The sequence below is a fragment of the Cygnus atratus genome, chromosome 11 (assembly GCF_013377495.2).
Source record: "Cygnus atratus isolate AKBS03 ecotype Queensland, Australia chromosome 11, CAtr_DNAZoo_HiC_assembly, whole genome shotgun sequence".
Taxonomy (NCBI): Eukaryota; Metazoa; Chordata; class Aves; order Anseriformes; family Anatidae; genus Cygnus; species Cygnus atratus.
The window spans coordinates 5,887,083-5,903,649 of NC_066372.1; the positions used below are offsets into that span (position 1 = coordinate 5,887,083).

Consider the following 16,567-nt stretch of genomic DNA (forward strand, 5'->3'; position numbering starts at 1 on the left):
GGCTGTTCTTTCTTCTGGAAAACCATAAAAGAACAAGATTTTAGAACTGAAATTCATAGATTTCATACACACTACTCACATACTATGAAAAAGAATGCAAAGGTTGAAATGCCACTTTAAAAATTTATTATTATTATTAACCTTTTTTGGTCTCATGAAGCACAGAAAACTACATACAGTAGTGGTCTTTGACACCCTCTTATTAACTCCCTTTATGCATACCACAGGACTGCTTAGGAACAATGCATTTTTGTACTTGAATTGCTCATTAAAAACGTAATTTGCAGAGCTGAGGAAAAGTTCATGACAAATGAAATGTGGAACACAGGGTCCAGTAGCAGTACTGCAAAGCCCATCACAGTAACACAGCTCACAGCCTGAAGGACGATGACTTCCAGCTCCCCGCAGACAAGCACAACTCACCAGCAGACAAGCTAGAAAGCTGCTTGCCCACAGAAGCCCCCAAGAAGAGCTCTTACCTTGAGCAATGTCATCCTGCCTCTGCAGGCAGGGCCGCTCAGCCTTTGTCACCTGAGGGGGCTGCTCTGGCTCTGGCTGCTTGCAGTGCTTGCCCTCGTTAAACACCTGCGGCAGGTTGGCGGTGTGCACCTGCCGGAGCTGCTCATAGTCACTCAAAGCAGCTGTCAGGTCCCAGTTTTTGCCTGCCAAACAGCAAAAAGACATTCTGCTCATATCTGTACGTCACCAGGCTTGGAACCTGGAAACATCTTCCTGTGCACGTAAAACATCAACTTCAACAGAGAAATCATGCCCACTTAAAGCATCAGCAGGGAAAGAGAGGTTTCCTTGGATAAAACATTTTACAGCTGCACCTCCCCAAACAAAAATGCAGTTGATAAACACCTTGAAAGTACACAGCAAATGGGCAAAGATGTGAACCTTTTTTTCTATTTTATTTTTCTTATATCTTATTTCCAGTTTTTTTTTTTTTAAATGTGTTCTTGTTTTGTTTTTATTTTTTACCTCTACAGAACCTGCAGCCTTCTGCACCCATCCACTGCTGTATGTTTGCTTGTATTTTTTGCAATGCTTCAGCATTTCCATTTTCAGGGGCTGATCTGACCTTATGCTTTTCTCTAGCGCACTGACCACACTCAGACTGTAGTGACTGTCTCTCAGTTGTGTCACATCCTTTTACATTCTTTACTGTTATTAAAAATTTCACATTCAAAAATAGATTTTTGTCTAAATCACTGAACAAACTAATAAAACCTCTGTGGAAGAGAGTGAATTGTGTACAGACAACTTAGAAATTTAATTAAGTAGGATTTTAAACATTACCTTTTGCACAGATTTTTGAGAAAACAATCCAACTAAATAACGGGTTGGTGAGGTTTTTTGCTTGTTTTTAATTTCAAAGCTCTCTTGGAAAAGTTTGAGTGAACCCTGACAAAGTCCTGATTTCTTTCTGTTAGTACATTTATTTCCATCTCACTCTGCATTTCAATAATCTGATCAGCTTGAAAACTGAAATCTGAAAGAAAAGCACTAGGAACCTTGGAGTTTTGCATTGCATTGGCTCAACAATATCACCTACTGATTTTTTAGAACTCTCCTTCATAAAGATAATAGAACTAGCATCACTCAGGCTTTGTGATAGTGTTCACAGTGCTTAGACATCTTTATTCACCCTTCTTTTTCCACAATTAAAACTGGACCAGAAATCATGAATGGAGAAAAAGTGTCCATTATTTATTTCTTTTTTTTTTACGTAGTGTTTCTCCAGTCAAGTCTTCAGCTCCGTTGTGCTGTGAGGACAGAGACCTCTTAATGCTTTACATGAGTAATCCTTGCTTGCTCCGAGTTAAGCACATGCTTTGTCAGATCACACCTGACAGGCTTTACTAACAAAGATCAGGCACCCGTTCAGCAGCCTACACTAGTTGCACTGTTACTAGATTTTATGTTTTTCAGGTGATAACATTCAGGTGGCAAGACCTGAGTGATGTGCTGTTACTCAGGCTTTGTTTTTTTTTTTTTTTTTTGCTTTTTTATTTTTGCTAAAATGGCATCACTTAGTGGCATTGCAACAGTTAATAAATTTGTTTTCTTTCAATTCTTAAAAACAGTCATCAGAGAAGGAGAGGACACTCATCATTAATTAGTAGGAATAGCAAGCATGCAATTACAAAGCCACACCCACAGCTTTCAAATATCCTCCTACTCCAATATGTTAAAAAGAACATTTGAAAGGTCACCAGCAATTCTTGGTATAATGATAAACAACACGCCAGAAAGGATGCAATCTGAGAAGGAAAGATCTAAATAGGAAGGACCACAGTGAAGGCCAACCTGCAACAACACACATGCAGGACTTCAGCAAAGGAAATTTTAAAAAGGGCAGGAAACGCAGTCTAAGTCCCTATCAGGACCAAAAACATGTAAGAAAAAGGATGCGGAAGGGGAAGGGAGAGGTTAGAGATAGTTAAACAAATTGTGATGCAGCCTGTGTTGACAGTTCAAGAACTGCTAGTGCCTATATCTAAGAAGCAAAAGCAATAAAAACATCCAGTAAGAATGAATGTGAAACTTTCACAAAACAATAAAAAAGAAGCCAAAATGCTACACAGCTCAGAGAGAAAGTGACTTGAAAAAAATTAGATGTTGTATTTACAAAAATAAAAATGAGGTCTGTAGAAGACAATGCTGAACTAAGCTATGTGGAAGAGAGAGCATCATTTTTCAAAATAAATATAAGAAAGCAAAATTAGTATTTTAGCAAAATGGCAGTAAAACTGAAGTGAACACACCTTCTGGGATTTATAACCATTCTAATCAAATACAGTATTTGCCCATCTACTTTACATTCAATGCCAGTTTTTTGTTGTAGTTAATGAAAAATCACATGTAAATGCAATAGCATTTAGAAAACAAGATGACGACGACTGGAGAAATGGTACCAAAAATGTAACATTTTTGCTAACATTTCTTAAACATTTTACTGTTATTGTGTATATAATTTACTCATGAAGTTGAAAAAAAAATCACAATCCCAGTATTACTAACACTAATGCAAAGCTCCCACTGAACCAATCCCCTATTAAAAAAAATAACAACAACAATAATCAAACTAAGCCTCCCTGCCTACAAAACAGGGTTGAAGGCTGTGAACTGCCTTGCTGGCAAATCCTGTTTTCAATGGCATCCTGATCATTTCAAGAACTACTGCAGAGTCACTACTTTGTGACTCTCATAATCCCAAATATCCCATACCATGGTATGCAGAGGTGTTCTTGGAACAGCAGCTGTCCCACAAATGGGAAGTATCAGCTGTGAGGTGGGAGCAACAGCATCTCTTTTAGCCCATGATTCTCAACCAGCATTTCACACGAGACTGTACTGTGGCTTGGTAACAAACCAATTAACAGGCACGTGAGCTTTCAGCAGGAATGCGTGATTCATGCTGTCCTTCCCCTTATGGGGATACAAATGACCTGCACAGAGATACAGTCTGAGATGTTTACAAATAACCAGACATAAATCCAGTATTTGGCAGGCTGTATAAAGTAGTTTTAAGTACAAAATCAAGGCTCTTACTCCATCAGTGTTCTGTGCCATCCTTCAGCTTAGACTTTGAGCAGTTAAGCATGGTAAAAACTATTAATTTTTACGTCATTGTCCTCCTTCCAAGAAAGCAGGAAAGAGTTCTTAGCTGAAAGCGTTGGCTACAAGGCTGAGAGGAGAAATGTGAGAATTCTACATTAAGAACTCCTCATGAACAACGATATGCCCAACATGGACCAATATGTGGTCAACTGCAGCACGAGAACAGTTTTTGTTCCTTGAGTTACATGGGTATTCAATTTCGCAGAATTCAAAAAGGCTTGAAGGCTGTGAACTGACTTAGCTCTCTAAAACACAGGAAACACTTTAAAATTCTTCCTTTCCCTATCTGTCTCAACTTTGTCCTGTCTAGGTTTGATGTTAATTTCTGTGCTTGTAATACCCTGTATATTTAAGGAAATGGACAATGTTCACCTTTGACACAATGGGAATTAAAAGCTGAGCACTGCTAGTATATTTTGCCACAGACAGGACTTCTCCCTGAGTACTTGTATACCTGGGTGTTTTGTGAGATGCTGCTGGGAGACAGGATTCATAATTGCCAATAATTATGAGATCTTCAATCTTATTTAGGACCAAAAGGCAAAATTATTACCTTTATACAACAGGCAACACTGTTCAATCATTCTAATACCTTGACCAAATCTACACTCGGGAGCCCTTACTTAAATGTCTCAGCTGAACCATGACCAACTTTCATCTTTTTAATGCAGCATATGTTTCCAGGTGTATGTGCTGGTGAAGTTACAAGAACTGTTCTGAACTAGAGGAGTTCTGGCATTTTACCCTCACAATTTTATAGGAAGTTTTTTCATAGGACTCTCTCCAGATACTTAGAATTTGGATTACAGGTACAAGGCAAAGTTATAAGTAATGTAAAAACAAACAAAACGTAATTCCAGGAAACAAGAAGTGGCTACAGAATACACTAATACACCTTTCAACTGCAAAAGCTTTTTACCTCTTCGGTTATTCCTAGCTCCTAGGAGCTCTTTTACTGGATAACAACATTTATTTATTAAACCTACAAGTCAAAAGGAAAAGATGGATAAGCTAGAAAGGCTCGGAGAAATAGTAACCAACTTCTGTCCCTCCAGACTATTAACTAATTGTTAGTTTTCATTAACATAAAATATCTTCATTTTGTGCCACTACACTAATGGACAATGATTAAAACTTCCCCCAACTTGACAGCCATTTAAGACACGAAGTCCACCATCGCCTTCTTTCCCCTGTAAGGAAGTCTGTTCTGCTAATAAAGCAACCCACAAGGTCAGGTAAAATCCCGCCATTTCTTCCTATTTGGCATGATGCAGATTAACAGAAATACTAACAAGCATACAGCAAGAGGAATTTTAGATCAGCTGTATTCCTTCTGAAAAGCTTATATGCAAAACTAGGTTAATATTAGACCGTAGGATTTAAAATGAAATTTAGGTTTGGTTATCAAATAAAATAATGCAGCAAGGACAATTTGTTAACATTTTCTCTTTTTCGGCTAGAATGCAAACTCACTCAAAGCTGAGCAGACAGCTGGAAATAACCATTTTGATCTCTGTGTAACAAGACATTGATAGCTGCTCAGCTTCCTCTTCCCTTTGCCAAGCCTTCCACAAGAGACTTATAAAAGGAACCGTCTAAGGGAGAGAATAGGAGGCTATTTTGGGGGAGTTGGTTTTGTTCAACCACATGACAGTACTGTAAATTTCTCCCTCCATTAATTACATGCTTTTCTTTGAATTCTGCTTATATACACTATTCTCAGAGGGAGACCATCTTTCTACTGCATCTCTCAATTTCCATGGGGTCAGTATCCTTTACCAGAGACATTTCTTGACTAGGAAGTCAATCTCCTGATTTCTGTTAGCTGAACTACACATTCATTACCTCAATTAAGCTCTACATAAAGCTGGAGATAAACACCAATTACTTTTATATATCTCTGTTATACTTCACCATTAAACAGTCAAGCAGAAAAACAAAGGTATCATCATTTATACAAATAAATGCTGAGTTATCATTTATGTAAATGAATGAAACCATTTATACAAATAAAAGCACAGCTTTTTAGCTAAATATACTATTTTTGATGCAGTTTGGTATCTTTCTTATTTTATATTTGTGTTATTACTGCCACTGAATTTCACAAATCCCTCAGTTCCTGATAGTTGTCTATACTGTTGGCATTTTAACATATTTCAACCTATACCTTTTCCCTTATCCCTTAAAGGGTCCTCCATATTAACCAAGTGATCGTTGCTGTGCACCTGCTGCTTCTGGAAAGCTCACAATATGATAACTGATTTATTTGTGATCTTCAAGTTCCTCCACACCTACACAGAAGGTCTGTCAATACAGAAGGTCAACATTAGAGTTTTAGGTCAGACAGCCATGAAAACTTCTCCAATTATTTTTGTTTTCATACATGTAGCAGCACAAGGTAAGTGCATGCTCCCGGCACAGTGGAAGTAGAAGACTATTTCAGATCACTGATTTCTCTTCTTTTCAACTAGAATCAGAAAGGAAAACAGGAAGTACGATAAATTTTTTCCACAGACTTCTTACGTTCTTAAGAATCTATTCTTATATCTAAGGTAAATCGCCTCATAGATCATCCCTATGCTGCAGCAGACACGATAAGAGGGAAAGCTGGCTATTAAAGTCAGTAGTGAGCATCATTATTCTCATAGAATGCAACTACTAGTGCTTAAGCAGAATCATTTACGCTGATGTACATCAGTGCACGAGGAATGTACCTCTGAATGAAATTAAAGGCTCAGGACATGCTTTCGGTGATCAAGCACTAAACACTGAAAAATACAGAAGCAGAAAGGCAAGTTAGTACCAAAACCAGAGACCTGAAATCGTGGTATTGGTGACCTGTACAATCAAACAGCAACAGAGGCAGAGTTCCCAAGTACTGAAGATTGAGGGGACAGATTACTTCATTCTGATGCAGCGTTTTGCTACAACACTGTACATGTAAGTGAATAGAATATGGTGCTTTTCTAGATTTCTAATTTCCAAAGACAAGGCTAATCTAATGAAGACAGTGTAGGTCTTAATTACACAGAACATTTTCAGGCAGGTTGGTTGAATAAATCTGTTTTTGTTTGTGACATCCCCCCCAACTCCTATAGTCTTTGAAAGCATAGAGACAAAATCTTGGGTCTCTAGATGTTTTTGATACAGAGTGATCTGCTTCAAGCCTAACTGATTCCTGAACTATCTCAATGTGTAATATCAGATCCAGTTTCCATGTCCTCAGAGTCAAATGCTACTCAGAGAGCCGAGCAACTGTCAGAGTCATTCTACCTACTCTGTAGTTTGCTGACATATGTGGTGCTCATATATTCTCCTCAAGGCACAGTTATTTATTATCTGGTACAGTCAGCAAACATTTTTTGGTGTCCTTTTATTTCCATAGGGATACATTAATTATCCTTTACTTGTCTCTTAATTATTAACATAAAAACATCAGGATTAATGATGTCTCGGAAATGCCATGAATTTGAAGACACTTATCTGTAGATGGCCAGGCTCTCAAAAGTTATTTCCCACTGGGTGTTACTTGAAAGTCTCTGTAAGACTAGAGAAGAAGGTACAAATTGCTATCAAGCAAGCATCCTCCCTGGAGTCCTGAACAAGGAGGAGGAATACTGCAAAGTCTTGTAATCATAACCAAGCTGACAGAATAGTGCTTCCAATTTTAATAACTCAGCCATAATAGTAGCTAAGAATTTTATCAGTGTTGATAAAAAGCTATTCTTGTAACTGAAAAGAATGATGAAAGTAACCTGGCTGGTCCAGAAAACACGCTGAAAACATACCTTCTCTAGTTGTAAGCCTTACCCACTGAAAAGAATGGCAGCAATGCAGATCTGCAGTGCTTGATGTAAAAGTTCCTGAGGCATAAGGACAACTAGTTAATGCAGACCTGGGAAAGTCTCAGAAAGTACTTGCCACACCAGATCTCTTATTTTTAACCAGTATGCTGTGAGGTTCCTACAGATTTTTGGTTTGCAGGTGACAGCCACATCTAATGACCTTTTACTGTTCCCTTTCTGCAGAATTCACCTGTTTGCAAGGAAGTCTTAGAAAACCAAAGTGTTTTGGAATAGTCAAGCTACAACATTTACAAATGAATCAAGTCATAAACTTTGCCACTGTTATATTGAACTTGGAAAAAGGCCTTATTGTTTTCAATATTTATACACAGTTGAATTTAAAAAAATCACTGAATTAATAATAACATCTGTGACCTATTAGAGTTTCTTAGGCAGAACTATGAAAAACAAACCCATTTTTTAATTTTAATGCAGCTTTTTAAAGCATTTATATCTATTTTCAGATGCACATGGCAAAGTTCTCATGCTTTGATTTTGAGTCTGTGAAATGCAAACTCCATAAAAGTTAAGCAAGTACACAGAATTCTAGAATTGCTAACTTTGGAATGTCAAAGTGGGCACAGACTGACCACAAGCTCCCCGTGCAATACCAAGGCAAACTTAGCCAAGGATACAAACAGCAGCATATGTAATGTAATTGCAAAAAGGCAATCTTTGCTCTCTGTGTAACACTAAAAAGGTATATACCCACAAAACCAAAGCATTTCTTTCTACATTGCTTTGAATGACAGAGAAAATACAGAAACATAAAGTGAGACTTGGAAATCCATGTTTACCTTATCAAAATTAGATAGAAAAGAAACTGAATTACATCTTTATTATTATTTTATGATACTAATAGCTGGCAAAAAGAGCTAGACACAAATTAGAACCAAGTCAAAGTTTATAAAAATATGAAAGGACTGAAAATACCTTTTTCATCTCTCTATATCTTCATTTCAAATTAAGAATGGACACTTCATGGAAGGTGTGTCAAATACAACAAGCAGAATGTTTTGGTCAGACAACGAACTGTGCTCAATACAAAGCTCAACAGAAATAAACTGCAGGGATCGTACCAGATGGTCTACACAAGAGTGGAATTCAAAAAAATTTCCACAAAAGTCAAAGAAAGGAAATGTTATTAGAAATGGCTCTGAAAAAGAAGTGAACCTTCCATAAGAAGCACAATTTGAACATTTCAGTCTGAGCATGTAGTAAGAAGAGAATTTGTGAGCAGATCAGGAAGAGAGAAGGGCTATGAGGTCCTATAAGAACTAAAACTTGTGATTATATGGAAATGAAGGTCTATACAAATAATCTTTTTTGACTCAAAGTTCTCTATTACAGATGTTTGAGGAATACAAATTACAGGCAAATCTTGAAACTTCTCAAAATGCGTACACTTGTTTTCAAATTCTTAATTGAAGTTAGTTTTCTGACATCATTCCAAGACCAGGTGTAGGACATTTGTAATAGCTGTGTGCATTATCACGTGGGAGGTTGCCCTTCTGAATATTTTTCATCTTTACAAAGTTATTTCATGGCTTTCAGCACTGCTCAGAGAGTCCAGAGCACGGAGAACACAGGTGTGCATTTCAGAGTTCAGAAAGAAAGGTCTACAACATTGCCTGGACATTACTTTGAAGTCCTCCTGACCCCAGATCAGATGCAAACCTAACAGTCCAGTGAGCACTCTGCAAACTGAGCTAAACAAGGTTGTGACATTATCTGCATTTTATCTGGGGGAAATATATGATTCTAGTGAAATATATGATTCTATGATTCTAATCATATGATAGCAGCCACATTACAGCAGCATGTCAGCAAGAGCCTGTCAACTCCACACTGCAACACCTGTGCACTGTGACAGCTACTTGGGACAGTAACAGTGGTGTCAGCATGGCAGTCTCTTTTGTGTCCTTTTTAGACAAGTGAGAAACCACCGGATAAATTATTGACCCACAGAATGAGACATAGCCAGTGTTAACAGCTGTTACACCAAATGCATCCATAACTACATGTGAGGAAATGTTCCTGTGAGCACATTCTTGTCCAGAACTAGCAGCAAAGCGTTTTACCGTGATATATTCCTGTGTAGGAGGAAATAATTGGCACTAAATGCATATGCCTATTAGCCTGTTCAGAAAATTAAATTGCTCATTCCCTATTTCTTTTTTAATATGTATGGTGTGAATTTATTCATCTCCACAAATTAAAAGTACAACACAGAAAAATACTACTCTGTATTTATTTGGACGCATTATCCTTTATAGCACGGAAAAGAAGTAACACTTCTGAATCACCTCTAATATACAGAAACGCTTTTCAAATTTTGGCAATTTTCTATCAGCCCAATAACTGACAATCTGTCCCAATAGTGCCGAGAAAAACTTCATGGTGTTCCCCACAAAGAACTTCTAGCATAAATACTATAAAGTGAAACTGCTTTTGCAAAAAGTAAATATATACCCCAATGTTTACCCCCAAAGTCTGCTGTGGTTGTTCAGTAATTACTTTGATTTAGCATAAAATTTCTTGAAATATACTAAATTAAAAATCTTTCAGGGAAAAAGTCCAATGTGCATATACCTAGCCCACAGAACTGCATGGCAATTGACATAGATACCACCAAGTCATTTCTAACTTCCCATCCTCACAATTTTGTCTAGCTCACATCAAAAGAAATAGAAAAAAGAAAAAAAAATACCATTAAAAATGCCTTCAAAATCAAAGCTATTTTTCCACTTTTAGGCTTATAAACTTATACCAACTACAATAACATTACTAAGAACACTCAGTTATTTTTCTGCTACAGCTTCTTAGGTGTTTTCCAACCTAGCCATTTGACTCCCACACCGGTTCCAACCAGGCATGCATATTAATCTGGGCCTCAAAAACATTTCTGGTTCCTCTCTCACTCTACAGTAAGACCATCTCAGACTCAACTTAGCTGCTTTGCCCAGTGAGCCAAACATTTACAGCTGCTTCTAGGCAGCTGGAAATGACAAAATTAAGCTACAGCCCCATTCCCTGGGTAGGATATCTACATTTAACACATTACCGTTAATAATTTTAAATTCTGCAGTCTAAGAATTTATTTTTTTTTAAGGCTTTTGCTGAAAACGCCTACTCTGATAAAATCTATAGCCAACTTATTAGGAGAGTTGGCTTAACTAACCAAAATACTAAGAAACGTCTGTTTCTAGAGGCTCAAGTTCTCTTTTTATTACTGGTTCTTGCTTTAAGAAAGCTGTGAAGATAGGAAATATTTGTGTCCTGAAAGCTTACCTTCCAGTAAGTCTCTTGCCAGACCTGGTTCTGCCCCTGTGGACCGAACAAAGTCTGACAGGACTGCATCCATATCAAGAGTCATGTGATCATCCAGAGATGCTGCCAGGCACGCAGCAGCAGCAGGACTCGCCGGTTGGCTAGAAGGCATCCATCTGCCAAGGAGAAAAGGAAACAGAATTTGGGAATATATGCCAAATTGATGTAAATGACATTTTTCTTCTCTGCACCAAACAAAACTAATAAAAATGCTAAAACATTCAAGTTACTACATTAAAATAAACAGTATTTGTCATTCATCTCTGCCTTAGCCTAGGAGCTCTTGATCACTTGCACTGTCTGCATGTTTTTCTGTTTCTTAACATTTCATATTTTTATTTTTTCTTATGTGCAGCTTCTAAGTAATTCTGCAACTCAACAACTCCAATCCAGCAAAGCATAGGCATGGTTCGTTCAAAACACAGAGATCATATCACTGACTGTAAGGACAGAACTGTTCGTACACTGAAGTTTAGCAAGTATTTAAATGTTTGACTAGTCTAGAGCTCTTTTTTGCCTTACTTAGTAACATACATACAACAGAGTTTATTATCTGTTCTTTTATTTGTCTTGTCAATACCACTTCCATAATTTATAGTTTCCCCATTGCACCGTGTCTGGCTTGGATGCAGTTAATTTTCTTTACTAACTTCCAAATTTGTGACTAACATGGTGCTGATAGCACATCAATGTTCTGGGCATTGCTAAACAGCGCTTACACGGCACCACAGCCTTCTCTGTTTCCCACCCTGCCCACCCAGAGGCTGGGGGTACACAGCCAGGACAGGTACCCCCAGCTGACCAAAGGGATATTCCATACCCCGTAAATGTCACGCTCAGCGATAGAAGTGGAGGAGACTCTTTCCAAAGTAGCTGTTGCTTGGAGACTGGCTAGGCATCGGTCTGCTCGTGGGAGGCAGCGAGTGAATGTCTTTGCATTACTTGCTTTCCCCCCCACCTCCTCTTTCCTTCATTTTAATTAAATTGCCTTCATCTTGATCCATGACTTCTTCCTCACTTTTGCTCTTCCAATTTTCTCCCCCATCCTGCCATGGGGTTAGGGACTGAGCAACTGGTGGGTGCTTAGTTGCTGGCCAGGATAAGCAAATTCCAGGGCTTCTTAATGTCTGCTTCCTGCTTCTCCTCTTTGCTGTGTTCTTTTCCTTACCTGGGAGACTTATATTAAAAGCAATGGCCTCAAGTCTAATCTGGTATTTAGCCCTTGTATTGCTGCCATCCCAGTACTCAGGGAACCATCTCATGGAGACAACTAACAATTACACCTTTCTGCTCTTCTCCACGAGCCAGTTTGTGGGGAAGTTGAGAATGGCAACTCCCCCTTCTCCTCAAGGGTTTCCTGCCTTGTTGTGATGGCCCTCCAGTTTCTCAGACTTCCCTCTGTAACCAGAATGCTCATACTATGCAGAAACGTTACAGCTGTCATCCAGGTGAGGGAATTATCACCTGGCTGCTCTCACACTGGGATACTGAGGCCCAATCACGAATGACAGGGTCATTAGCAGCCAGCATTATCCTATCTAAGTGCTGGGGAATCAGCAGAGGGACCAGAAAATGGACAACAATCCTCAGTCTCTGCAGACAGCTCCTGGTGAGTGTGAAGGCAAAGTCTCCTCTCAAGGAAGACCTTGCCAACTAGCAAGGCAAGTGGACCACAACGGAGGAAGATATCCAGCGTCTGAGGCAAATGGCAGTGGTGGAGGTGCTTTACAGCAACCTGGGCAACAACCAGTCCTCCAAAGATCCATAGGAAGTCCGTGTCACAGAAGTTTGTATGGAACACGCTGACACCACAGGCCAGCCCCGAGTGCTAACGGACAGACACCAAGGTTCCACCCGTGGCTAAACTGGCCTGCCAGTGCCAGCAGTCAAAAAGAATGTCTTTCTCCCTGACCCCGTGGGCCTGCACCTACCCACAGCCAGAAGGCAGAGATTTTGGAGCACCACCCAAAGAGGTGACTCATGCTGAAGAGGCCTCACTGTACAGTAAATTGTCAGAAAAAAAGAAACAACATGCTCATAACCAATGAATCCTGTTGTATTGTGAGAAACCACATAAACTAAGCTGAAGTGTTTAGTTAGTACTTAGCTGCTGGCTGGGTCAACCCACCACACATACTTTGTACTTTTGGATAAGGAATTCACATTTTCTCCTGTTCCTTCCAAAATAATGTTCTCTTTCTCACATGGCATCAGAAAACAACATTTTTCAGCTTCTGCAGCAGCTTTCATTTCAGAGCACTTCTTAAAAACCTCTCTTAGAAAGCGCAGAAGCAGTGCCTTTTCCATATAATATAATGACAACCACACTAAGAGAAAGCTGCTCCCAATCCAATGGCTATACTCCTGTTCACCAGTACAAGTCAAATGGTTCTGCCCAGACTGACAGCTCGAAGCCCTCTCCAGAGATATTATGAGACTGAGCTCCCGTCACTTTGTGGGAAAAATTACGGCATGACTTTTTGCAGAACTCCTGAAGCATCATAATCAACTCTGCATCAGGCTAAGACCCAGCCTGTACAAACCATGACCTTTCCACTTTTGTGCTGGATTCCCCCCCGGCCCCAGTAAATCTTAGCAAGACTCCCACAAAGTAACTGTCGCGGAATATGCTGTACATTGCTTTTTAAAAAGAAAAGCTTAAGTGTATAAAGGTGCCGAGTACAAACTATTTGATTGTCATACATAGAGTCAATCACAGGTAAGCAGCCTTCCTCCAGTAAATGAAGTCCCAGTTAATAAAGCTCAGTCAGATAATTTTCAGGCCAACAGTTCTACAGAGTACAACAAACACCGCAGCTGAGGATCAGGTCTACATCTAGCCTCCTCTAGTGTAGTATTTCTATAGCTGAATCTTCATTGGAGAAATCATCTCCACAAAGCGAATCAGCAACAAATAAAAGCACTATAAACTCTTGGTCCGACTGAGGCCTGGCTGGGAGACGCAGAAAGGAAAGGCCTGGCAGGATTTCACTCTTCTTCTCCTGACTGATGGAATTAGAGCACTAGTTAATGCAGTTAGTGTACACAAAGGTCTTTACTGCTTTTACTCAGTATTTCTACATAATGCCAGCCCCGACCCACCCATCTATCCAGGGCTTTCTGAAGTAGTTGCTGTGTAATACCAGCTCAATCACAAGAAAAAAACAATAATGTTTTCCCGCTTCCTTGTCCAAGCAACAAGTCCCAAGGCTAAGCGATGCTCTGTTTCAGCAGCTTGCTGCAAAAACCAACATGGCACCAGTGCATCACCGTGCCAGGGGGCTGCAGGGGCTCTGTGAGGAGAGGGGGGCTGCTGTGGGCCACACATAGCCAGCTGTGGCCAGCGCAGCAGCAACCCAGGGCAGGGCACAGCCAAGCCCGGCAGCCACGCTGTGGTGCCTGTCTGCAAACGGTCCCGCTTTACATCCAGTTAGAAGGTTGGTTTTGGAAGGAAGAAGAGAAAGAACGAGGTGATGTTACTGTAACTTAGCAGTTTTGCTTTACTGACAACCAATACTGTAGTTACTGTGCAATTTTCTCCTGTGTTTTTAAACAGTCTGGCAGGGGCAATCTTACTTACCAGGGTGCTCAGAACCACCTTCAGACCCATCAGGAAGCAGATAATTTCTTGCCTCAAGTGAAGCATAACACAATGTTGGCATGGGAGGCTTTGTTGCCAAATCCAGGGCTAACAGAAACATCTACCCTACCGGAGCTTGTACTTGCCTTTTTTTTTTTTTCTTTTTTTCCTGAAAAAAGTGAACTCTAGCTTTCTAGGCAATGTTCTCACCGAATAACAAATAAAAATTAAAGCAGGTGCTTCAAGAGCAGCTGGTGCTAGACATGCTAGTAAGACAGCTGACGTTCAAAACCGAGTTATGCTAAAGGTATCTCTGTACTTCTACTCTGCCTGCATTGCTGTGGAAATAGTGCAAAGCAAAGCAAACAGGATCAAGTTAAATGATACATACTTAGGCAAAAGCACGGGTCTTACTTCCAAGCTTGTTATTCATTATTGGCCAAAGTTTACCTTTAAACATGAATTAGATCTTTCCTGTTAATTCCTCCTCACAGGCTCAGCTGCAACTTTGCCAGGTGCCAAGGATAAGGATGAGCATGGAGGTTTTCTACCAGGAAGAGATGATACTGGCTCTTGCTTGTAACACAGCTACAGAGAAATAAACTATGGGAGGAAAAAAAAAAAAAAAAAAAAAAAAGGTAAACAGTTGATTTCGCTGTTCCCCAGAAGTAATGCAGTCCTTTCCTAGTCCATTTCTTACCCTCCCTATGAACACGAGGGGATGTACAACTCTGCAGAGAGCACCTCCCTACCAAAGCTGTTCCCCCATCCCGTGCTGTAATGAAACAGCGCGAGGGATCCTGGAATGGCTTCCCGATTGCCACTCTATGCTTTGGTCCCTTGCAGACACGGCCGATGTTGTACTGAAGTCTGCATGCCCCAATGCACACACATGCAAAACCAGACTCCTCTGATGTTTGGTTTTGGTGACATTGCTCGAAACCAGCAAGTAACAGGACTTGTTTAAAGTACATCATATCAGTCCAATAGACTTCCTTAAAGTACTGCGATGAGAGGGATATAGTTGCCATTAGAATACTAACCTGGAGGATCTTACAAACTGACAGGTAAAACATGACTAAGTCCTGTGATTCCTCACTTTGATCAGGCTGACAGCTGGCATACTAGCCAGTGTCCCAGCTGATGGTTGTTAACTTCTTCAGACAAGTTAATTACCTGATTATAGTCAACCTTAGATATTGGATGCCTTAGCAATTGCTTCTTTCTGCAAGTACGTACCCAGAAAAATATCCTTCCATCTCAGGAGGAAGGGGTCCTCACTGTCCTCAGCCATGAGGACTGTGAAGTCCAACTAATTCAACATGTCTAGGATATGGTTATGTTTTTCATTAGGAAATCAGATTATACTGCTGTCAACTCTACCCATTTCACAGCTGGCCCTTACATCGGTACCTCTGTATGTTTCATACTTCTACTTCACACTTCTACATCTATACTTTTATACTAATTATACCACCGTATCATTACATTGGGGCTGCAATAGGAATAGCAGGGAAGGTGATCCTTTCCCTCTATTCAGCCCTGGTGAGAAGCATCTGGAGTGCAGTGTCAATTTCTGGCTCCCCAATACAGGAAAGACATGGACAGACTGTAGCAAGTCCAGTGAACAAACTACACATCTGGATCACCATGAGACAAGAGAAACATTTCTAATAGTTAACAAAGAAAAGGCAGTAACAGAAGGAAGTCTAGAAATATGGAAAAGGCTACTCAAAACACAATGCTAGCACTTGAGCAGAGAGTATTAGCTTAGCAGATCATGGCCAAATTTGGCATCAAAGCTTTGTAGCAATTGAAGCCTTTTCTCTGTTTCAATACAAATGCAGGACAATAATGCTGCTATTATTTGATATACAGACTCATGCAGAGATCCGCTATACTAAACAGAACCTAACATCCATGCAAAAAGACCACAAGAAATGTGATCCAATGAATTTCCTTCCCAACTATGAGATAAATCGTAACCAGCATGATGGAAACATATGGATCAAGCTAAAAGAACCTGCTGCAGGTGAATGATATAAAGCATTAGTTAATTTCAGATACTAATCTGAAGTGGCTCAGTAGTATAATGACTATTGATTTAAAATGCACCAGCTGGGCACTCAAGGACAGTCCCTATGTGTGGAGGCCAGACTGCTCATAAAATTTGAAAACTGAAGTG

At 39.8% G+C, this 16,567-nt stretch overlaps 1 protein-coding gene across 1 annotated transcript in view; it reads right to left on the bottom strand.

Annotated features, from left to right (window-relative positions):
* OTUD7A (OTU deubiquitinase 7A) overlaps positions 1-16,567 on the bottom strand; it is a 65,942-nt gene that overhangs the window by 26,618 nt on the left and 22,757 nt on the right. Inside the window, exons 3-4 of the mRNA XM_035553923.1 lie at positions 10,764-10,918; positions 480-662 (exon numbers count right to left, since the gene is read on the bottom strand). Of these exons, the coding sequence (XP_035409816.1) occupies positions 480-662; positions 10,764-10,914 (334 nt within the window). The 5' untranslated portion in view covers positions 10,915-10,918. The remainder of the gene's footprint in view (positions 1-479; positions 663-10,763; positions 10,919-16,567) is intronic.